The sequence below is a fragment of the Notamacropus eugenii genome, chromosome 1 (assembly GCF_028372415.1).
Source record: "Notamacropus eugenii isolate mMacEug1 chromosome 1, mMacEug1.pri_v2, whole genome shotgun sequence".
NCBI lineage: Eukaryota > Metazoa > Chordata > Mammalia > Diprotodontia > Macropodidae > Notamacropus > Notamacropus eugenii.
In genome coordinates, this window is record NC_092872.1 from 63,758,500 (window position 1) to 63,783,555 (window position 25,056).

The 25,056-nt window shown below is 38.1% G+C and overlaps 1 protein-coding gene across 4 annotated transcripts in view; it reads left to right on the top strand.

Annotated features, from left to right (window-relative positions):
• The first annotated feature begins 4,724 nt into the window (after positions 1-4,724).
• The window catches only part of TEX10 (testis expressed 10), a 73,019-nt gene continuing 52,687 nt past the window's right edge, over positions 4,725-25,056 (top strand). For 2 of the 4 annotated variants that reach the window (XM_072604552.1, XM_072604569.1), the window contains exons 1-5: positions 4,725-4,951; positions 12,811-12,999; positions 15,852-16,567; positions 16,958-17,201; positions 24,602-24,714. In XM_072604552.1, coding sequence (XP_072460653.1) covers positions 12,820-12,999; positions 15,852-16,567; positions 16,958-17,201; positions 24,602-24,714 — 1,253 coding nt within the window. In that variant the 5' untranslated portion in view covers positions 4,725-4,951; positions 12,811-12,819. Of the gene's footprint in view, positions 4,952-5,022; positions 5,104-5,300; positions 5,383-12,810; positions 13,000-15,851; positions 16,568-16,957; positions 17,202-24,601; positions 24,715-25,056 lie in introns of those variants that run through there. The other 2 variants (XM_072604559.1, XM_072604562.1) reach the window with 2 other exon arrangements.

The window sequence follows — 25,056 nt, forward strand, 5'->3', positions numbered from 1 at the left end:
GAGAAATGTGATTTTAGAATTGGGGCCCAGTACATGCATCCGAGCACCCCATCCGAAAGACTTAGGTTTTTGCTCAAGCCAAAATATAGCACCAGGGCAACCAGGCTTTGCTGCTGACAGATATGCATAATAAAGACAGAGATACAGGAGAGATAATGCAAAATTCTACCTTGTCTCCTTGGTGAAGGGAATGCAACTTTAATTCTCTGAAACTCTTTTTGTTTTGTTTTTTTCTCTTAAAGACTGTCTTTAACCCCAAATCACTCTGGCCCCAGATCAAGTCCTACTAGGTAACTGTTTGTGCCGATTGACTCAAAATGAATGTAAATAACGTTTGTTTCTGTTTTGCCCAGAAACCTTGAGAGTCTTCCTCTCTCAGATCCCAGGCCGTTCTTTGCCTGATTGTTTTATTAAGCCTTAATTACTGAATGGGCTCTGCCTCAGTCAAACTGAGACCTGTGAAAGACCTTAGCTTGAAAAGGCCAAAGTTCCTTACTGCATCCTGTACCATTGCTAGTTGTCCTGATCCATATCTGGCCACTGGACCCAGACAGCTCTGGAGGAGAAAGTGAGGTTGGTGAGTTTGTACAGCCCTCTGTCACTTCAATCCAATTCATTTGCGGGTCATAGCTTCACCTCCCTGATGTCACGGTCCTCTTTGAGAACATAGGACAAACAGCTGCAGCAACTTTTTGCTCTCGAATTCATTTGCTATGAGAATCCTGGAGCTAACTAAGGGTATCTGAATCCTAAATTAGATAGTTCTCTGTGACTTAAGACTTTGATTTCCCTCCAAGATATAGGTGGTGAAAAGGAAATACTTTAACTGCCATTATGAGGAAGGGCAATTTAGTTATTCTACCTCAGTAGACTGAGACTGAGATGGTTTGGGTGGTCCTGGAGAGATGAGCTTAGATTCTCTAGAAAAACAGTAACAAGGAACAACACTCTGCATGGGCTACAGCTAACAAAGCACTATTCAGCTAAGTAGACTAGCAGATCAATTTCCCTTAAAATCAAATGAGACAACATATGTAGAACTCTTTGCAAACCTTGTTGTTGTTCAGTGACGTCCAGCTCTTGGTGACTATATTTGTGACATGTTTTTAATTCTTTGGAGACTATTATATTCTGTTTGTCACTGCTGTTTAGCACTGGGAAAAAAATAAATGGAATTTGATTTTTTTTTTTGAGGAGGGAATGAGGTGAGGCACTAGAACAATCTACAGGCTCCTCTTTTTTTCCCTAAAAGTAAGCATATAGGCATGAATTCAATTCAATTAGAGAAACACTTATTAAGGACCTGCTACATGTGGGATAAGAGAGAATGGCCTCGGAATCAGGAAGATGCAATTCAAGTCTAGCCTTTTACACATACTGGCTGTGGGACTGATGGAATTAGAATCCCCAAAGGAAAAGACTATATCTTTGGGATCTGGACCCCAAAAAGGAAAAGCCCCTGGACTTTCCCACATGGCCCAGGTCCCTGGCATTCTCCTGGGGCAATTGGAGCCACAGATAATTCTCTAAGACTATAAAGAACAATTAATAATCTGCCAAACTAATGCAATTATATCTAGACCAAAAAAAATGAAACCCACCTAAACAAATCACAGTATTCTCTTAGGTACTGGAGATAAAAAAATGACATATGGTACCTGTCCTCAAAGAATCTGACAATGTTGTAAAGGTGCAAATTACTATAAGTTAGAATGTGATAATTTACATAGGAGAGTTAGGAGAGTTTTTGTGGAGACAGATACACTGATACCTGGGAATGGCAAAGTCACTTTTAGTGAAGGTCAGTGTCTAATTGAACCGCAGGCCATCCTACTTATGGTTCAGAATCACATTAAAAGTTGAATGGAGAATGGACTGGAGTAGGGAGAGACTTGTGGCTGGGAGACTGTAGTAGCAAGCGCCTGACACATCCAGGATGGCCTGCTAGCACAGGTTCTTAGATCTGCTTTTCTAAAAGGAAAGCAACTTTTGAGGGGTCAATAATCTTCTTTAGTTACATTCACCAACAGAAAATACAAGCAGAGAAATAAAGGCCAACAGACAGGTCTTCTAGCTCTCTGACCATAAGCATCATAAACCTCACAGATCAACAGACAGATCAGCTGTCTGACCATTACATACATGCATACTAGAGAGAGAAGCACCAACACCTAGGTTTTCAAAACTGTGGAGGGGGGCTCCTGACAACTATCCAGAGTCTTACCTGGCATATGAACCTTCTTCCAAAGAGAAAGCCCCGAAGTAAAACCTCACCTCAGAGTATATATATACTTTTCAGAGCCAGAAGGCACGACCCTCATGACCCAGTGTTTCATTAGAAATTAACAAAAGGTATGTAAGGTCTATTTGGGGAGATCTTTAACATAAATTAACTACACAGACCAACCAGCTGGCTATCCCAAAAGTCTAGGTGTGAGGTGATGAAGGCCTGTACCAGAGAGGTAGCCATGTCAGAGAAGAGAGGAGGAAAATGTGTGAAATACTTTGAAGGTAGAATCTATAGGACGTGACAACACATTTCCTTTTTGGCGTAGTAATGTCTGAGATTTTTTTTTCCAGAGCATCGATACCTTCTCATCTTTCATATATTTTGAGAATAGATCCTTCAATGCCCTGAAAAATTGAATGCATCAACTTACTACCAATACCTACCTGCTTGCCAACCTGACTTCTCTATTTATCTGAATGGTACCATGATTCCCTCTAGTTTTAAAACTTTAAAGTCATTTTGACTCCTTCCTCTTTCACACCCCCTCCCTTTCCTCATATCTATTTCATGGTAGCTAACTCCTTGTCATTTTTATATCTAAAATGTCTCTTCTCTCTACTCTTTCTTCCCACTGCCAAAATCCTAGAAGACCCTAATTATTGCATTATTGAACATCCTGCTGATTGCCCGACCTTCACTTGATATCTGTTCTACTTCATTCTCTACTTCACTATCAGATGAATTTTTATATAGCACATCTCTGATCATAGTGGAGAGATAGTGTAGTATATAGTCAATCAACAAGGACTTATTAAGCATCTATTCTATGCCAGGCACTGTGTTTAGAACTAATGATAGAAAGACAAAGTCCTTGCCTTCCATGAGTTAGTGAATGGAAGATAATCTCAGAGCAGCAAGTAAGTGTAGTGGGATAGTAGGGTGCCTGGAGGGGAGAACAGTATGAGAAAAGTGGAAAGGTAGGAAGTGTCCAGGTTGTGAAGGGTTTTAAAAGTCAAATAGAAGAATTTATATTTGATCCTGGAAGGGGTCAGGGAAAAGAAAGGGTGGAAGAGAATAATCATTTATTTAGTACTACAATATACCAGGTCCTGCATTAAGTACTTCACAAATATTATCTCATAATAGGGAGCAACTGGTGTTTTAAAATTTATGGAGACTGGCAGCTAAGGGGAAGGTGGATTGGACTGGGGAGAGGAGAGGCAGGGAGACCAATTAACAGGCTGTTGCCTGCAATATCAAACTTGATTGGAATCATACTTGGACCTAATGCTCTTCAGAGTCTTTTTACCAGCTCTGTGACCACACATAGAAAGCAATTTCCCAAAGTCAAGTATAACATGGAAGTAATAATTATTGCACAACATACTTTAGGATCATAGCATATAGTCAGATCTGGAAGGCATGTTAGAGGTCATCTAGTCCAACCCTTTCATTTTACAAGTGAGGAAACTGAAAACGTGGTCCAAGGTCATAAAGGAAGTAAATGGTAGTGTTGGGAAGTGAATCCAACTCCTCTGACTCCAAATCCGGTGTTTTCTAAATGCAAGTTTTTGTGTTACTCCTTGGCTCAAAAAACCTTTATTATTATTTCCATACTATCTTCAGAATACAGTATAAAGCCATTAGCCCAGTTGACCTCTACAACTTTATCTTTTCTCTCCCCTCCCCCCCCAAAATCAACCAAACTCAACAATGTGCTTTTCCTGGAAAACCCTTCATTTTCCCTGCCCGTTGTCTACGGCTGAAGTGACCTTCCCAGACCCTTCTTCCCCCCCTCACTCTCGGCTGGACATCGTCTGCAGATCCTTGCAGGTCCGGACCATCTCCTCCATCAGGCTCTCCTGATTGTTCAGCTTTTCTCTCCTAGGGAAATCCCTTCCTTCCTTGATGGCTCTGCTTGACAGCCCCATAAAACCTGTCCTAATGAATCCGGCCAAACTAGAGACGATCCCTTCGGCCCTAGGTCGGTCGTTCCTCACTTTGATCTTTTCTAGGAATTGATTTCTTTCTTCCCTGTCACACAAATGTATATGAGGGATGTCTCTTCCACCTCCACCAGAGTGGAAGTTCCCTGAGGGCAGGGATTGGACCATTTAAAAATCTTTGGGTCCCTGGCACCTATCAGAGCTCTTAGTGTGAAGTCGGGGCTAAAATTTACGTTTACTTTCTCGTTCTTATTGACTTGTTTAACATTTATTTATGAATGCGTGAACGAATGCATGCGAAATCGCTTCAGCCCCATTCCGTTCACCTCCTTGGAAAGTGTGCTCCCCTCCATTATTTGGCGCGGGAGCGGGAGAGGGCTGGGCAGGCTGGCCCACGACTGAAGCGAATGCACACGAGAGGGAAGAGTCAGCCCCGGCTCGCCAGCTCGGAGTCCCGCGGACTGGCCGCAGTCCTCCGAGGCACCGCCCCCTGGGGGCGGGTCTCCCAGCGCCCCGCCCCTTGCCCCGGCGCGCGCCGCGGACGTCACGTGGATGTGCCCCCTGCGTGGGGCGGGGGCAGGGGAACCGGATTTCCGGGCGGGGGAAAGCTACGCGGAGGCCGCGTGAGGAGTAGGCGATTTGAAAACACGCTCTCTGCTGGGGCAGAAGAAAAGGCGGCGTTTAGTGCGGCGAGTTCGGTCGGGGCAGGAGTGGCGCGAGGCGACGTGTCTCCTCGTCCGGGTTGGGCCCTGCACACCCCACGTCACAGTCCCAGGTTAGCGGCCTGCGGCCAGGGCGGGAGGATGCGGGGGAGAGCCCGAGAGAGGGGCGCGTGGCCCCGGCCACTGGAGCGCATGCACTATCCCGCGCGCCGAGGGTGGGGAGGCCCAAGGCCTGCGACCTGGGGACCGGCTGCCCCGGAGCGGGGTGAGGAGCGAGCCTGGGGCCCGCCGGACTGGTCTTGGGGTCCGCCTGCTGGGTGGCCGGCAGGGGCGGGGCGGGGCGTCCGCCGCTCCCTGGAGCTGCCGGCGGCGGCGGGGTCGGGGAGCCTACCTGCGCCCTTAACTTGGGGGTGGGGGCCGGCCTAGCGAGGGCCTAGCCTTCGAAACTCATCCCCTCCCCCTACTCATTCCCGCCTACTCCCTCATCTGTGGCCTAGGCTTGGCAGAGGAGCGGAGCTGGACCCGCGTGGGCAAAGTGCAGAGAGTAAGTGGTCCCACTGCCCTCTCTCAAGTGAATGCATTGCCCGGGAAGCGGTTGAGGTCTCTTGCGCCTCCTGATTTGACATGGAAGGTACCAGATTCATAAATTGGGAATGTAATTGAATTTCGTTCCACCTAGCCGCGATCTCCAGGTGTCTGGCTTAGTTTGCCGTGCCGCGGAAGACCATCCTACATCTCTGACCTTCCACTCCTAATTGAGCCTTAGGTGGTTGGGGGAGTCCTTTGGAATTCAAAGAATCTAGTGTTCCTCCCTGACTTGGACTGTGTTTCAGTGCTTTCCCTGGGTTCACACCCCAGTTTATTGAATCTATATTTTGCTTGTTCGTAGTGATTTTCATGTCTGTCCCCCTCTATTAAGACTGTAAGTTTCGTGAGAGCAGTGACTATTTTTTGCCTTTTTTTGTATCCTCAGGGAAAAGCTTTCTGATACAATTGTATCAGTTCCTGATACATAGTAAGTGCTTAATAAATGCTGGTTGACCAACTGAAGTTCACATTTGTTCCCTTGTGCTTGTGTGCTCAGTTTTAGAACCAAGACTGTTATCCTGGGGGGAGGGATAGCATTAGGAAAAAGGAAAATACATAAGACATGCAAATTGTTTACTTCCCAGTGACTCAGTTGTGGTAAGGTTAGAGAAAAGGAAAAATTAAAGATATATAAAACGTTCAGGTATAGGATAAGCTTAGAGACAGGACTTAAAATTTTATTGTTATAGTGAGCTCCCAGGTTAGGAAATTCCTCTACCATGCCAGATAGGGTCCTCTTCAGCAACTTAAGGTCTTTTAAGAATTAGTAAACACGGAGACGTTAAATGTGACTATCCCACAAAACCAGTACGAGTCAGGTGTATCTTGAATCCCTGTCTTTTTGGCTTTGAGGTTTCTTGGGCTGTGCCTGCATTATATGCAAGACACTAGAAAAACATTTTCAGATTTATTTCAGCCCTTTCCTTCCTCCCAAAGCAGTGGTATTTCTATATTTGTTTGGGAAAGAGAGGTAGAAATTAAGGAAGTTAGATGGGTAGCAAACAGAAATAGGTATTTCAAGATAATTTAAAGCAATAGTCTTGAAACCAGTAGTATTTAAGACTTAGGTTGGAACCGTGGAAAGAATAAGGAGGTTCTCATCACCTTTCCCTGGCCTATTATAAGTTTCCTTAGTTTGGCTACACTTTGCCTACCATCTCTTCTCTTAATCTGACTCTTGCTCTCCTGTCCAGAAACTCCAGTGACTTCTTGCCTCTAGTTTAAAATATGAACTCTTCTGTTTGCCTTTTAAAGTTCTTCATCTTCTGATTTCAGCCTGACTTTCCGGGCTCTTTGCAGTTTACTCTAGTAAACTACTCTGAACTCTATCTAAAGTGATTTGTTCTTCTCCACACAGGTGACATGCCATTCTGTACCTTTGCACTGAATCCTTCCTCATGTCTCCAATGTCTTTATCTTCTCATAGAATCCTTACTTTCCTTCGAAGCTTACTCTTGATGTATATAATGTGTATAGAGCCTAGCCTAAATAATATTTGTAATGTCAACTGAAGATGTAAGTTACTGAATTTTAAAGTCTATCAGAGCACTTAGAAGTGCGACTACTCTTCAGCAGGAACATTCAGGATTCTGTTTCCATAGCTATGGTGATGAAGGGATGAAAGGAGAAACAAAATATCCATTTGTAACTTCAGAGGGGGCAACTAGGTGCTGCAGTGGATAAAGTGCCAGGCCTGTAGTCAGGAAGACCTGAGTTTACAACACTTAATAGCTGTATGACCCTGGGCAAGTTACTTAACTCACTTTGCCCCATGTACTCATCTCTCCTGAAGGAAATGGCAAACCACGCCAGTATCTTTGCCAAGAAAACCCCATTTGGGGTCATGAAGAGTTGGACATGACTGAAAAATGACCGAACAACTTCAGAGGGAAGGGCAAGGAAAACCAGGCTTGAAACCCTTAACTACGTTCCTTATATTTTGGTCGTCTTTTCTATTCTTTAACAGTGTCTTTCATAGCTATTTCTTCTCTGTTTTCATTGCTGCCATTCTGGTCCAGATCTATGACTCGTAGGTTTGTGACATGTTTATGTTTATATATATATACACACATACATATACATATACACACATATATGTTTTAGCATTCATTGTAAAACATTTTGAGTTCCATATTCTCTCCCTTCCACTCCATCCCTTACCCATTGAGAAGACAAGCAGTATGATACCCGTTAAGCATGTGAAGTCAGGCAAAACATTTCCATAGTAGCCATTTATAAAAAGGCAAGAAAAAGAAGAGGAAAATATGTATCAGTCTACACTTGTTTTATTAGTTCTCTCTTTGAAGGTGGATACATTTTTCATCATGAGTCCTTTGGAATTATCTTGAATCACTGTATTGATCAGAGTAGCCAAGTTTTTTGTGGTTGATCATTGTTACAATTTTGTTACTGTGTATAATGTTCTCTTGGTTCTGCTCATTTCATCTTGCATCACTTCATGTAGGTCTTCACAGGGTTTTCTGAAACCATCCTGCTTATCATTTTTTACAGCACAGTAGTATTCAATCATAATTATATACCACAACTTAATTAGCCATTTCCCTGTTGATGTAATCCTCTCAATTTCAATTCTTTTCCATCACAGAGAGCTGCTAGAAGTATTTTTATACATAGATTTTTTTTTCTTTCATCTCTTTCGGACACAGACTTAGTAGTGGTGTTGCCAGGTCAAAGAGTGTGCAATGTAGTTTTATAGTCTTTGGAGCAGAATGGAGATTGGATCAGTTCTCAACTCAACTATAAGTCTAACTTGTAATAACCTCGTAGTTTCCTAGATTCTAGTCTTGTCCTCCCCTCTCACCCTTTCTTCTTTCCCAGTCTACATTTTCTTAAATACCACCTGTACTCTGTTGCTGTTTGTCTGTCCTGGAACATGCAGTGACTTTTGTCTGTCGCATAAAGCCTTACATTTAGGGTCCTCTATAATTTGACCTCATCATATCTATCAGAACTTACTTTGTTTCTGTTCCAGCTTAAATTACTTGTTCTGTTTAGATCTTTTTCTTTATTCATGTCCATGCTTATATGGGATTCTTGCCTTGGATTCTTTACTCTCTTCTTTGCCTAGAGACCTAGCCTCAGTCTTCTGAAACTTTTCTAGCCTGATCTTTGAGTTCCCTGAGGATATTTGTCGCCTATTTCTTTGTATTTCCTCATTCAATTTAGCATCTTCTTAGGCCCATTGTAGGTGCTTAGTGAATGATTACTTAGGTATTGAATACACACAAAACGTAACTCTTAAAGCAGTGAAGTCCTCCAAATAGCCATGATTAATTTCCCTAGTTGGAGCTACTTCAGTATTCTGTATTCATAAATTCATAAATTTTACTTCTCTTCAGTCCAAAATTCAACAAACATTCCTTAGGCCAGGGCTTCTTAAACTTTTTCTGCTCATGCTCTCTTCAGCACTTCTTAAACTGTGGGTCACATAGTTTAAGTGTTTAAGAAGTGCTGATTTAGGTCTTCTGCCTTTAAAGCACTGATGTTTACAAAATTTGGCCCTCTGTTGTTTTTTTACCTCAGTCACTAATGTAAAAGGTGTGAAGCTGCTGTCTTCCTCTATCCCTGTTGGTTTTAATTTTTATTAAATCTGGGGTTTTTTTATCCTAGGGAAGAAAAGACTTGGGAGATATGATTGTTGCCTTCATATACTTGAAGGAATGTCATGTGGGAAAGAGATTAGATTTGCTATTATTTTGAGGACAGAATTGGGAACAATGGATGGGACTTACAAGGAAGCAAATTTAACCTCATCGTAAAGGAAAAAAATCTTTGACAATCAGGGGCTGGTCAACGATGGATTGGCTCATCTCTGAGGAGACTCTTCAGGAGTTGTTACACAAGATCTTCACATGGGTGCTAAATGATTGCTTGTCTGGCATGTTACAGATAGACATGTTATAGAAGGAACATGTTTCAGGTAGTAGTTGAACTAGAACAATCTCAGAGGCTCTTCCAACTTAGAGGTGTTAAGATTCTGTTTCTATAAGGATGTGCTGTGTTATGTTATCCTACGTGAACTCTACTGCCTAAAATCCTGGAGGTAGCATAGCATGAGGATTCTTGACATTCTACTATTAATAATTGATTTCTTTGGATCCTCGACTTTTAACTGAGCCCTAATGGAACAGTTTTGTAGATGTGTGTGCATGCATTAGAAGTCATAAGGAAGCAGGTTTCAGATCAACATGAGGAAATATTTTTTAGCAAGAGTGTCTGAAGATGGAATGGGCTACCTTATTAGGGATAGTGTTTATTTAAGCAGAGGGTCAGTTATTTAACTCTTCATTTGTGGAGAGAATTCTTCTGTGCAGTTGGAGTAAATCATTTGGGATTCCTGAATCAGATGATGGTGATGTCATATTTGAGGGTTGGGAGAATGGGATAACCCTAAAATAATGAAACTTTTTCTTTTGTGGATTCCACTTGGCTCTGAAGGAATAACTTAAAGATGAACTTCAAAAATGTTTTGAGTAATAGCGCCATCATTAGAATAAACGCATACTCATCCCAGTAATTCCTATTATTCTCTAGCTATATCTTGTAAACCCATCATGAATAAGTGGAGTATGATAGTGTCAAAATATACTAGTTTCAAGGTATTAGTATTAGTACATTGTGCTTAATTTTTTGTTTTCCTTTATTCTAAGATTTGATTTGTTTTATTTGTTTGAAAAATTAATCACTAGATTCACAAATATCAAATGTTGGTAGAGTAGTTATGTACGGTTTTAGTTCCAAGCCCTCTTATGGCTCAAGTAACTTCATATAATAAAAACAATATACATTGAGTTTAGAGTTAGAAGACCTAGGTTTGAGTCTTAGTTGAATTCTGCTGCTCATTTTGGAAACATCATTTAAGCTTTCTAGGTCTTATTTTTCTTATCTATATAATGACAAAGTTGAGCTGGATGATCTTTCCAGCTTTTTATCTATATTGCTATGTGATATCTAAGTAATAGCATCAATACATTGCTGGGAATAGTGAACTGAACTGAAGGAAGGCCAAGTTTCAGAAGGCACCTAACAAGCCCTTTTAGGACTTGCCATTACCTCAAAAAGATATTAGTAACATGTTAAAGCAGTCTTCTTTACAGCCTCCTTAAACACTCTGATCTGATCTATTGCACAGAATGAGTGATATGAGTACTTGCATTACAGATATATATAACCATTATATGCAAAAGGTTGTGTCCTAAGACATGACATCCTGTTTTAAGTATTAATGGAATTCTCACTTTATAACCTCCCCCTCTCACCTCTATCCCCCATTTTGTGTTACATTATCCCAGGATTACAAGCCCCTAGGGGCAGCTAGGTGGTTCAGTGGATAGCACTAGCCCTGGAGTGTGGAGGACCTGAGTTTAAATCTGGCCTCAGATACTATGTGATCCTGGGCAAGTCTTAATCTGTTTGCTGCAGTTGATCATCTATAAAATGGGCTGGAGAAAGAATTGGCAAACCATTCCAGTATTTTGCCAAGAATACCCCAAAATGGGGTCATGAAGAGTTGGATATGACTGAAAAGACTGAACAATAACACAAGCCCCTAACCTATTAACAATCTCTGATTTTTGAAGGGAAGATTTGGGGCCAGTGTTCTTTAATTCTTTATAAATTTTGTTTCTGTAACATGCAATTTATTCCTTATCACTACTGTGTAAATTTAACGTTGGCATTAGCTATTTTTTTCCTGTTAATAATAGTTTATTTTTTCCCCGTTAGTAATAGTTTATTTTTTTCCAATTACATGTAAAGATAGTTTTCAACATTCATTTTTGTAAGCTTTTGACTTCTAAGTTTTTCTCCTTCTCTACCCTTCCCCAAGACAGCAAGCAATATGCTATAGGCTCTACATGTACAATCGTGTTAAACATATTTATTTCCACATTAGTCATACTGTGAAAGAATCAGAACAAAAGGGGAAAAATGAGAAAGAAAAAAGCAAAATAAAAGTGACAGTAGTTTTCTTCATCTGCATTTAGACTCCATAGTTCTTTCTCTGGATGTGGTTAGCATTTTCTATCATGTGTTTTTGGAATTGTCTTGGATCATTCTGTTGCTGAAAAGAGCTAAGTCTTTCATAGTTAATCCTTGCTTAAAGTTGATGTTGCTGTGTACAGTGTTCTGGTTCCACTCACTTCACTCAGTATCAGTTTATATAAATCTTTCAGGTTTTTCTGAAATCCACCTACTCATTATTTCTTATAGAACAATAGTATTCTGTTACATTCACATACCACTACTTGTTCAGTCATTCCCCAATTGATGGGCATCCCCTCAATTTCCAATTCTTTGCTACCACAAAAAGAGCTGCTACAAATATTTTTGTACTTTTGGGTCCTTTTCCCTGTGATCTCTTTGGGATACAGATATAGTAGTGTGATATTGCTGGATCAAATGGCATTGGCTATTAATTGTTTTTTCTTCAAATCTAGAGCTATTGTATTTCTGTTGAGAGATTCATTATGTTACATTTTTCAATGGATGATATAAATCACTATTTTTAATCAGTATCAGCTGTTAAATTTACCAGTGTACCTGGTTTGACATAATGTAAAAAATCCCCAGTTTGAGGCTGTTAATTTACAAAATGGATAATTCATTTTTAGATCAACTTCTATTTAAATTTGCTAAGTATGTTTGTTGTGAAATGCAAAAGGACACTAAAGGAGAGAAGGGAATTGTCCTCAAGTTTGATTTTACTCCAAAACCCAGTCCTTCCCTGGGAAAGCATCAGGTTTGAAATATGGAGGCAAGGATCAGTTTCCCGAGGTTCCTGGGACCCTAGAAATAGGGAGCCAATTAATGTTTTCAAAAACAGGTTTATAAACTTAATCCACATACATGAATTAGAAATAGTTTTTGTATTATATTTGTGTTTGTACCATTATCCCATTACTTAAGGTTGTGAACTTCATGAGGAGAAAAACCTATTTTAATTAATAACTGCCTCAGTACTGAGTCCAGCCCCTGCATATAGTAATTGTTTAGTAAATGTTGACTTTGAATAATTGGAGTTGGTGTTTGAGTGAGTTATGCTGTACAACTCTGTAAGCTGGTTATATTTGAGGATGGATGAAAAGGGAAGACTCATGGATTTAGGGACCTTTCTGGCCCCCTTTCTCCTCTTTCATACCCTGAGCTCCCTACCTCCACCTTCTATTTTCTAACTGCAAAGACCATTTTGTAAATTTGAAGAGGATTTTTCACCCAGTGTTTTGTTAATGTGGCATACTTACATTTGCTTTTGTCTTGTCCTTAGGCTGTTAAATGTTAACATAGTAATATACGCATCTGAACCATGCAGTTCTTTGGATTCATTATTCTTACTCTGTTTTTTAAATAATCCTTCTAATTGTAGGATTCAAGAATGACTAAAAAAAGGAAACACCAAGATGATTTTCAAAAGGTGAAATTGAAAGTTGGAAGAAAGAAGCCTAAAGTAGAAAATGCCACAGATACAAACTTTAAAACAAAAACAATATGCCTTCCTGCGCAACTCAAAGAAGATGAAACACTCCCAACTAATAACAGAAAACTTAATATAAAGGTACACTATGGTGTTTTGGTGGTTAAAAGGTTTTACTCTTACATCATCTAAACAGTTTTTTTAAATGAAAGGTGTTTTTGTTAATTCTAGTGTGATTAAGAGGGCTATCACAAAATAGTTGGTTGCTAGGCCAAATTAAAAGCCTGTTTTCTGGTGCAAGGGACTTACCTTCTTTCTTTTGTATGCTGTTGCATTTTTTCTACCTCATTCACCCGTACTGTTTCAGATAACTTTTAGTTTAGTGATTTCTCCTACCCCTAAACTCATAGCACATTTGTTTTATAAGCTTCTTAAGGGAAGGAAGCATCTGATTCATGTTCTTTTGTGACCCCCAGAATGCCATAATAAATCTAGTTAGGTAGGATGGTGCCAGTTTATGGAGTGTCTTGATTGCATAATCATCGGAGATTGAATTTTACTGAAGAAGCAATAGGGAGCCCTTGAAGAGTTTATAGCTGAGGAAAAAGTGAACATAACTTCACTTTTGGAAGGGGGATAGGAATAGAGATGCATTCCATGTGAAAAGATGTATTAGTAAGTAACTGTGAACAGTGCAGTAAGGTAATGAGGTGGGTGATGAAAACAGGAATAGTATACTTGGTGTTGGTAGCAAAGATGGTACTTAGTAGAGATGCATTATGAAATCGTGGAAAGAATGTTGGACCTTGAGTCAACAGACCTGTGTTTGAATCCTGCCCGACTCCTCTTAGGTATTTGATGATAGTCAGGTCACTTCTTGGGATTTTAGTTTCCTGACCTTTAAAATTGGAACAGTAATCTTGGTACTATGTGTCTCACAGCATGTATTGTGAGGAAGGCATTTTGCAAACCTTAAAAAATACTACACACACGCATGCAGGGAAAAGGAGGAGTTGTTAATGACCTTAACCCATGAGAGTATGGGGAACCAAGGGAATAATAGTGCCATAAACAGAAATAGTGAAGTCAGAAGGGAGAACAGTCTTAAGGGGAAAGGTCTTAAGCCTGGATTTGAGGTGCTCCTAGGACATACAGGTGGAGAGATTCGTTTAGTCATCTGTAGATGTAGGACTGAGTCTTAGAAGAGAATTCAGAAATAAGATTTGGATTATTTGGAGCTATTAGTGAATGAGATTGTAAAGGACATCACAGAGAAAGAGAAGAAAACAAAGGAAGCAGAGACAGGTTTTTTGGGGCAACCCATATTAAAGAAGCAAGAAGATAGGCTAAGGGAATAATTTAAAGATGTGGAACTAAGAATTGTGTATCTGGGGCCTAGAGAGGAGAGCATATCTAATACAATGAAGATAGTCAGCTGTGTTAATTGCACAGAAAGGAATAAGGATAAAGATTGGGAAAAAAAGGGCATTTGATTTGATGTTTAGGAGGTCGTTGGAGAGGGAAATTTCAATAGAGCAGCATAGTCATGGTCAGGAGCTACATTACAATGAGTTGGAGGAGAAGTGGTTAGTAGAATAGAAGTGAACAGTACTGAACTGAGAAGTGTTGAAATTCTGTTCAATTTATGTTATTATAAAGAGATTATTTTTTGTTTATATTATTTTTCCTTTGAATTGTACTGCTAAATGAGATAATTACACTTACTCTTGAATCAAACTCTTAAAAGATTTAGAATAAAATCTTTTCATTTCTCTGTTATTTCCCTTATTCCTCACGTGTGCTTATTTATAAATGAGTAGTTTTTACATATGGGTCCATGTGTATTAATGAGGCTCAGACATGTGTAAATATGTTCAAATAATAAGTCAAAAGACTTGCAGAAGCATTTATATTTTTTCATTAATTTAGACCTAATTTTTTAAAGTTTAGGAGAGAAGTCAGCTTAAGTTTGTTTTTTTCTGTGCAGAATGTAATGAACTTCATGGAATATCCCGGTTTCGATAATGGAATTCTGTTAAACTTAACCCTTCCATTCTGCAAGATCTAGATGTGGAATAGTTTTTTGAACCCAGTAGAAAAAAGAGGGAGTTAATTCATAATTTGTTTTCCTGTTATATTTCTTAACTTTTAACTTATTTTTTGTTGAAAGCATGGTTTGGGCATTTTTGGTGGCTTTATGTTGATGTTTGAGGATGCTTTGGGGGAAGTGAAGAATAACTGGTACTTAATCATTATATAAAATCAAATACAGTTTGGCTCTTATTCTTTTTGCCTTCACTTCATGTCATTCGTTAGAATCACTGATTGCTATTGAAAGACTAGAGATACGTGTATCAATTTTAGACAATTCAGTAATCAAGCAAAAAAATATCATTTTATGGACTATCTGGTGATCTATATGTCACTGTATCTGATGATGTAGAGGATTTTAATATTTGTATTATAATTAGATTTTATCTGCATCTTGAAAAGATTTCCTAAGAATATTAATAAGTTTGCTAATGGGAGATTTTAGACTTTTTTTTTTTAATTTAAAAGAAGAAAGATCCTGGATACTGTCTGTTAATCCTAATCAAAGACTTCTCAGCAGTGGAGACAGAATAAATTAATGAGGCTTATAAATTCCTTCAGGTCTTGGCATATGGATGGGAGAATAAGGTGATGGACTTCAGGAACAAAAAGACAACCCTTATGCTATGCTACTAGGAATTCCATATGTATCAACTGAAAAGGACAGGCCAATGACTGGCAGCATATCCAGGTTTTTGAAAATAGGGGTTCATAGCCAGACTCAATACTCCTAAGTCTTTTAAGTACTAAAGTATTATAATTTTAAATTGTCTGCTAATCCAATTAAATACTAAAGCTACATTTTGGAGACCTGAGGAAATTGTAGCCATGAAGTTAATATTTTCACAGATATTCATATAGATATACAAAACACACACATATAACTGTATTTATATTTATAGGACCTCCTGTCACAGATGCACCACTACAATGCTGGAGTTAAGCAAAGTGCTCTTCTTGGGCTCAAAGACCTTTTGTCTCAATACCCGTTCACAATTGAGGCACACCTTTCAAACATATTAAGTGAAGTAACTGCAGTGTTTACAGACAAAGATCCTAATGTAAGAGCAGCAGCAGTCTGCCTTCTTCAGTTTTTGGCTCCAAAAATACGACCTGAACAAATAACTCCATTTTTTCCTTTAGTAAGTGCCCATCTCTCTAGTGCCATGACTCATATTACTGAAGGAATTCAGGAAGACTCTCTGAAAGTCTTGGATATTCTGCTGGAAGAGTACCCAGCTCTTGTTACTGGCCGCAGCAGTGTATTGCTAAAGAATTTTGTAGAACTTATTTCTCATCAGCAGCTTTCTAAAGGACTGAAAAATAGAGACAGATCTCAATCCTGGATATTATCTGTTAATCCTAATCGGAGACTCACTTCTCAGCAGTGGAGGCTGAATGTATTAGTGAGGCTCAGTAAATTCCTTCAGGCCTTGACTTATGGATCCACTAGGTTGGGAGAATCTGGTGATCGACTTCAGGAACAAAAAGACAACCCCTATGCTACTAGGAATTCCATATATGTCAACTGGAAGGAACATGCCAATGACCAACAGCACATCCAGGTTTACGAAAATGGGGGTTCACAGCCAAATATCCATTCACAGTTCAGGCTACGGTAAGAGAGATTTCAGTTATATCCACACTAAATTATCTTATATTGACCTATAGTTATTGATCATTTGATGGATGATAGAAGTCATATCTTCTGTAGTTAATTGTAATTTGATTTTGTGGAGGGAGTGATTAAAATTATATTAGAGTAGTTTTATTGTCAGGGAAACCTTGTCTTGAAGTAATAATTTTACTCAGTGGGCTCTATTTATTGTTAAGTTATTGTTAAGTTAAGTACTTTGTTATCAGTATTTTGTATGACACTAGATGTAGAAGTCTAGTGTTATCTCTTCATGTTATTTAATTGCTACCTACTATTCTTAAGCTTCTATAAATATCATAAGGGATTGAATTTAAAGTAATTTTATTGTCTTTATTTTTCTTTCTGGGTTAGGTACCTAGTTGGAGGAGCAGGTGGAATGGATGAGAGCTTGTCATCAGCCGAAAATTTGAAAGGATTCATTGAAATAATAATTCCATTACTAATCGAATGCTGGATTGAAGCTACACCTTCACAACTTGCTACTTCTCTTATAAATCCTGTAGGATCAGAATCTCATCAGCTTATGGAGCAAGTACTTAGTATTATTTCCCTGTTGTGGAAATTGTCTAAGCAACATGATGATACACATAAAATGGTAAGAAAAAAAGGAAGAAAATTACACAGTTACCTGTTGACACTTTTATTATGGTTGTTGAAGAATATGTTTCCTTAAATTTATTGTATATTATTATAAATTTTACTCAAGAGAATGTCATTTTTGTAACTTCTACAAAAACTTGATTAGGAATTATTTTGAAATGGTACATTCTCAGCTTTATAGAATTTAATTTTCTTTTAATATATGCTAAGGAATTACAAATGTGCAAGTTCTCATTATGAAATCTGCCGAAGTTAACTAAAACAAAAGGTTTGGTTTCCTTTCAGTTTTTTTGTGTTGTTTAAAGTACTTGTTACTTCATATTGGACAGTACATGCTAGTTCATGTATGACCCAGCAGGTTCAAGAATACTTTACATAGGGACAAAGAAGTTGCTTATTAAGTATAGGATTCTAGATTAGGCTTTTGGGGTGGAACTTCCAAGTGTTAGGCATAAATAGTCTCAGGATATGGATAAGGTTTCAGGACTTCTGAGACATTCTGCAGGTATCATGAGATTATATTGTCTTCTTTAAAAATATTTTGTACTAATGAGTACAGGCTTTCATAAAACAGCTTTTGATATTCTTTGCAAAATAGGTGAGCATGTAAGTGTAGCTAAGACAAGTACTAGATGTTATTTTGTTTTTTAAAATTTATATGTATTTATTTTTGGAAGAAAGTTTATTCTGAACTCAGTCACCAAAAAAGAACATTTCTATACACACAGCAGTATCCAGAGTTTTAGGTTCTCTATGAAACTGTAAATCTCCATTTCATACTACTTGCTTAAGTACACACACACACACACACACACACACACACACACACACACACACAGAGTAAATTCTACATGTTACTTTGAAAACTTTCCTACTGTTTCCTTCTGAAGAAAAGTACTATAATCTCTTTAATATGCATAGTTAAATATCAGTAGCAGCTTCTAGCTAGAAAGCTAATGGGAGGTGTGATGTTTCACTTTTTAAAGAATTAAGTGGAAGATAGTTTTCTGATTGAAGATAATGTAGTCATGGAAGCTTTTCTGGTACGGTTGCAGAAATAGCCTGTGTAGTTCTTGTCTCTGCTTTGTTGAATGTGGCTAGGGGGAAAGAAGCAATAAGAGCACAGTTGTAGACTGTCAGAGGGCACATAAAGGAGGGCAGTTTTTCAAGCTGAAGCACTTAGAAGTGGCAGCAGAGAAGGCAGGTAAGACTGATCCTGGACTTAAAGCCCAGGAGCTTTGCTTATGCACTGGGAAAGGCTTTTTTATCACAAAATGAAATGTGGGGTGAGTTCAGACACCTAGTCAGACTGTGAATTATACTCTTGCTAGATTAAGTGACAATAGACAATAGTTAAGCATGAGTGCAAAATGTTCAAAGTGTACTTTTTTCTTTAAAGGTATATAACAAAAATTAAGTGCTTTTTTTGGTGCGGGGGGGGGAGGGAAGGCTTCCTGGATTTAGCTGTTTTAATAAAAATCTTTTGCCATGGTGTTAATGAGATCATGAGTTGGCCACAGCAACCCTTGAAAACAATTTATCATGTTAGAGCAGTTTTTATCTTATGGTAGAAGAGCACATACCTGCAATAACAAAATTACAGTATTAAAAAAAGGTTTTTTTTTTTTGATTTAGGAATGAACATCTGTTGTTATCTGAGTCTCAGATAAAGACTGTTAGCTGAGACTATATAAAAGGGAGCTATTTTAACTTCAGGAAAAATACTTGAGGGACAGTCTATTGATGACCAATGTCCGCGAAGCACTGAGAATAAAATCTTTGATATAGAATATTTAATAACCTAGGCTCATTTCAGACAGCGAGCATAGAAATCTGAGAGCTGATCCAAAGGGGAAAAAAAGCAGTAACCTAAAACTACAGTAATACTGTGTGGAAAATGTTATTTCTGAGGCCCCCTAAACTCTCCAGTAGGACTCGAGTGACATAGCTTCACAGAATCGTGGATGGAGTCAGAAGGAACAGCAGAAACCATCCATTATAAATAACCCCTTCATTTTATTTTTTTTATGTATAATTAAATTTTATTTTTCAGTCAGTGAAAATCATCTTTCCCGTTCCTCTTCCCCTCACTGAGATAGAAAAAACCCTACCAAAATCCCCCTTTCAGACATATATGGTCAGGATGTACAGGCAAACAAAACAAATTTTCCAGCATTGGCTGTTGTAAAGACATTAAATGGCTAAGCCTCTGCCTTTTCTTCTTCCCCTTATGCTTATGTACTTCACTCCTGTGATTCGTCTAAGTGTTCATTTTATAGATGAGGAAACTCAGGCCCAGGGAGAAGAAGTGACTTGCCTAGGTAGCAACAGTAGTGAGCATCGGAGGTGGGATCTGAACTTTGGTAGTCTGACCTGGTGTTCTTTCCTCATTTCAAAGGGGGACAATGTTATGAAATTATCTGATAACATGCAAGTCTTATTTTAACATATATGTTTCTTCTTTATGTGGATACTTGAGAGTGTAACAAGTTGCAACCCATCCATACCTTGTTCTATAAGTCTGTGTTCCTTTCCTTGGCATTCCCCTGCCCTCATCCTTCACTCCTCACGTTGTATGGATAACATTGAGAAACATGATTTGGACTGCCCGTTTATCTGACACTCTTGGAACGTAACCAGACTACCTCTTTTTTTAAGATTATGTATCTTTCTAGTGAAATCCTTAATGCTACTTTTCCAGTACAGCTCTTTATTGGTAATACATTGCAGCCTGATATCTGTAATGTCCCACTATTGTTTTAACATGACCTATAATCTTTGCAGAATAGTATTCCGTGATCCACAATCATAAGCAACAAAGGAAGACTGATGATACTAAAAATGATGTATCTTTATTTGAAGAAGAAGGTTAAGGTCATAAAAAGTGCTTTACAATTTCCCCAAAAGCAATCCAGTTTTCTTTGGTTCCACCTTTTTTAATTCTGTGTTCATTGTTCATCAACAGTGTCTGTCCAGGATATATGTACTGTGCTAAAAGACCAGTTTTCTGAGTTGTCCCACAAACCACAGATCTCATCTTCATCCACTCGGTTTTTCTTGTGTGGATGGTTAGGCCAACTTTTTTGAGTGATTATGGATCTCATTTAGGAAGCTCTGCAATGCTATGGGGCTTGAGGCTCCTGTTTCCAGATGACATTGTGCTGATTGCAACTGGAGGACCTCAGCATCCACAGAGGAATTTCTTTTCAATTTGGACTTTATCCCGGACATCTTCCATGGTGGTGGCAAATACCTTTGGTGAGCATATGTCTCCCTCTTTTATGCCTCGTGCATCAGGGGGTTATCATAGTTATTTTTTTGTTGCATCTTTTAAGGAATCTTATATGCTTTTGATAAACTTGGGAGGCAACATGGGAGAGCCTTTTAAGGCAGGATTTTGCTCTACTGAATCAAATTCATTTTTATGATCAACAGATAGTAAATAAAGTGGGGTCTTGGATTCTCTGCATTCAGTAATCAGTTATATGTTCAGAAAGGGCTGCTTTAGAATACCATTTGCAAAAGCTTGCCTGTTCCTTTTCAAAACCTTCATCAAAGCATCTCTCGTAAAGATTCAGTGGACTTGGGAAAGAAGTCATACAGAGATTGATAGTTATTGCTGTTTTCTTGGTCACCTCATTTGTTGTAAGTTCAGAGATTTAGATTTGCAAGGGATTTTGGAGGTTATTTAGTTCACTTTCTCTGATTTTGCAGAAACTAAGGCTTAGAAAGAAAGCTTAAGTGACTTGCTCAAGGTAATTTAGGGAGCATTATCCATGATTTCAACCCGGAGTCTTACCTCTGAGTTCAGATCCAGTGCTCCTATTTCTCCTAGGTCTTTGATGCCTCCCTACTTTCAAATATGTTGAGAAGTGATCACTCCTCGAAATCCTGTTGCCTGAAGAGTGGACTTTTTACACTTGGTCTGGCTCAGTTTCTCTTTCTGTCTTTATTTTCTTTAGTGTTATTTCTATTTTTGATGTAGCAATATGATGATTTTGATTTTAGAATCCAGAAATGTTGGATCCATTGTCATTGATGAGAAAGAGTTTGTTACAAAGATCTTAATAGAGTTTTTATGTTTTTTATTCATTGTTCTTATGTTTGACTCCTTGGTTGATCTGGCTTATTTGGGTCTCTCATCAAGAGTTCTATAAACATGTTTATCCTCCACTGTTTCTTGTTTGTTGCTTAATGAAATGATAGTCATTCTATTCCACCATCCCCTCCACAAAATTTTGCAAATAACTTGATATTCTAAACTGGTTTTGCTGTTGGCTGCCATATTGCTGTGCTTAACATGATAGTGGAAATATATGATCCTAGGTTTTAGAGTCTTTTTTTTTTCCCCTTGATTTATATTGGTTAAATTCTTTAGTAAATGGTAATAATCTGTGTGAATTTCTGTTCTTTTATCAGTTTCCTTTTTTTGGGGAGATAGCAAGATGGTTGAGTTGGTCAGACGGGTGTTATCTTAGTTGCATGTTACATCTTTTAAAACTTCTAACTTGACATGTATTTAGGTGTTTCCTATAACAAGTCAGTGGTCTGACAATACTGGGGCAGGTGATTTGAAAATGACTCTCACATACATAACCAGTTTTTTCCTGTCAAACAATAATTAATTTTGCCTTTCAGAGGCAAATGTTATTTGATACCAGCTGTGTCCAACATCTTCTCACTCTTCCTGAAAAAAGTGTTCATGATATAAAGGTACGAGGCCTCTAGTTTGTAAGCTTTTGGTTTCTATATATCTTAATCCTGATTCATGTTTCCTTACATTTTTCATCATGTTCCCCTATTTTACCTTTGCACTGAAGTCACCAAGTGTTTTTTTAAAGTAGGTGTTGATTTTAATTTGAAGAGTTTTATAAAGTTCATAAATTAGGATCTTTGATTTAGAAGTGGAAGGGTTCTTGGAAGTCATCTAGGCCAGTTCTCTCCTCTTACAGATAAGGAAACAGACCCAGAGAGATTAAATGACTTGCTTGAGGTCACATACGTAAGAGCCACTACCATAATCCTGGTACTTTGATTGCAAATTTAGCCCTTTCCTCACTATATCTGCTGTATTCCCTTCATAGACTTTCCTTACCTGCTCATCCCCTGCAACAGATGTTGGTGTATAAGCTGCCAGTATCTTCTGGATGGTCTTTTTGAAGATGATTTTTCAAGTTTTATTACACTATGAGATGACCAAGTATCATGATGGTAGTTTTTTCCTGCCTCTGGTCATGTAATACTTGATTCTTGAGGTAAACTTGTGAGCCATCCTTCCATTTAGCTTCAACTTTTTGTTTTCTAAAGTCATTTTTAGTGAGCCTTTGAAGGCTGCTAAAGATTCAGTTGCTATACTAGAGTGTGCAATAACTAGTTCATTAGACAAGGATCTCAGATTTAGAGTACTGTTAAGTGAATATTTATAGATGGTCTGAAAACTTAACTCTTAACACCATCTACCTCTGTTTGCCATATTACCACTATTATTGAAGAAGGTGGCTGTACTAGACTGATTTTTTTCCTTTGTTTCTTGCATTGATATAGTTCTAAAGAATTTTGCCACCATCACTTTACCATCAACTTGCTAGTGATGAACCTCTTCAGATTTAACCAGGCTGAGTACAAATCTGTTGCAAAGATTGTACTTGAAGCCTTTTCATTATGGCGGAACTTGCCAGATATTAGGCTTTGAGAGCCTGCAGGGCTGGGGAACCTGTGGCTTTCTAGACTCTTGGGTGTGGACTTTTGACTGAGTCCAAGTTTTACAGAAGAAATCCCTTTATTAAGGGGATTTGTTCTGTGAAGTTTGCATTCAGTCAAAGGGCTGCACTTGAGGACTAGAGGGCTGTATGTGGTGTCAAGGCCGCAGGTTCCCCACCCCTGCGTCACTCAACTGTTGTAGTAAGACCCAAGAGTTAGGCAGAAAGCATTTTTATGAAAAATTGATCTTCATTACTTCCTTTAGCTAGACTTTTCTCCTGGCCTTTATAATAGTTGGAAAGATCTTAAATAAGTAGGGAAGGAACCCTAGGAAATCAACATTGGGAAGCTTAAGGGGCTCACTCACCTTGAGTTCAGATTACAAGTCAGAGGTGTGAGCTTTAGATCTTCCCCAAAATTGCTTGGCATATAATTAGAGATCACAAGATTACTTTTGCGCGTGTATCATTTTGGTCTTTTCAACATTTGGGAAGCTTCACTTGAAAGAAGTATATAGGATTTTTTGCAAATTAAAATTTTTGTTCAAAATGAAAAAAAAGTTCAGTGAACTTATTATCAGGTATCATTGTGGATTGTAATGTAGCAAATTAGGGTAATTTAGTAAAAATTTGCTATGTTTGCAAGTTTTGTGTAGTTAAGAATCAGTAAAATGTATTGTTCTGAGGGTGTATTAGTAATTTTTTGCATCTCATTGCTTCATTTGATGGTATTTAATGAACTACCTATACTTATCTTTATTCCAGAATTTCTGTCAGTGACACGTGAGAGTATGTTTGACTCAATGCCAGTGCCTAGTTATCTTTAATGGAAATCATTTAAAAAGTGAATCATACATTTTGGTAAACATGGAGGGAGTGTCCATACTTGAGAATGCTAGAAATGCTTTCTAGTTGAGTTATATAACAATTCTTAGGTGTTTCATAATTATTGTTAAATGCTTAAAATCTAAAATCTTAAAATCTAAAATTTAATTTTTGTGCTATCTACTTCCAGTATAAATTTTAAGAAACAGGATGGCTTTGAAAGTTCAACCTTATGTAATTAAAAAGAAAAGCAATCAGTTTACAATAGAGATTCATAGTTTCATGTACATGTACAGTTTCTATTTGACTGTGTATGGAAATGCTCATTTTATTCAGTGTTAAGTTCAGAATAACAAAATAAAATTTCACTGAAGTTTAATTTGACTGCAAAACAAGTTGCAGGTGACTACAATTAAAATACTTGACAAAGACTTTGAGGGTGAAAATGGTAGACAGTGCCAGTTAACTTTACTTTTATTTAGATCGCCATCAGCAGATACCATTTTTAGTACTTACATGTATAGCTAGGGAACAGCTAGATGGCACGGTGGGTGGAGCACTGGGGCTGGAGTCAGGAAGACAATACTAGCTGTGTGACCCTGGGCAAGTCACTTAACCCTGTTTGCCTCACTTCTTCATCTCTAAAAAAAAAATGGGGATACACCGGAGAAGGAAAGGACAAACTACTTCATTATCTTTGCCAAGAAAACCCCATGGATTCCATGGATTTGTGAAGAGTAGGACATGACTAAACAACAATAAGTGAAAAGGAAACTTTTAAGTTTCTACTTCTAAATTTTATTATTGCCTGTTAAGCAATTAAACGTAATTTTATTCACATTTTTCTAATGTTGTGTTGTCTTTTTATTAGGAGATATGGCTTCGAAAGAATTACCTTCTTGATTTTAAGCACCATTTTATGAGTAATTTTCCTTATAATCTACAAGAAATAATGAAGCACAAAAGGAAAGAATCAAATAAAAGGTATTTTCTGTCATATAGAGCTGAAAGAGGACTTATATGATCTATAACTTAAAATTTTCAAGTTAAAAAATATGAATGAATGGTTAAGTCATTTTTACGTTACTGACATTTTAATAATTGTCAAAATTACTTATATTTAAAGTAGGACCTACGTTAAATACCTGTTTTTCTTTTTTCATTTTGGGAAACAAAACTTTTTAAAAGTATATTTTTATTAATTTTTTTGCTTTTCATATCATCTTAATTTCTATTTCCCTTTTTTTGGTATAATTACTTTTACCAAAAAGCAAAAAATAAATAAATAAAAAAATAAAGACAGTTGAACCATTAAATGAACCCAGT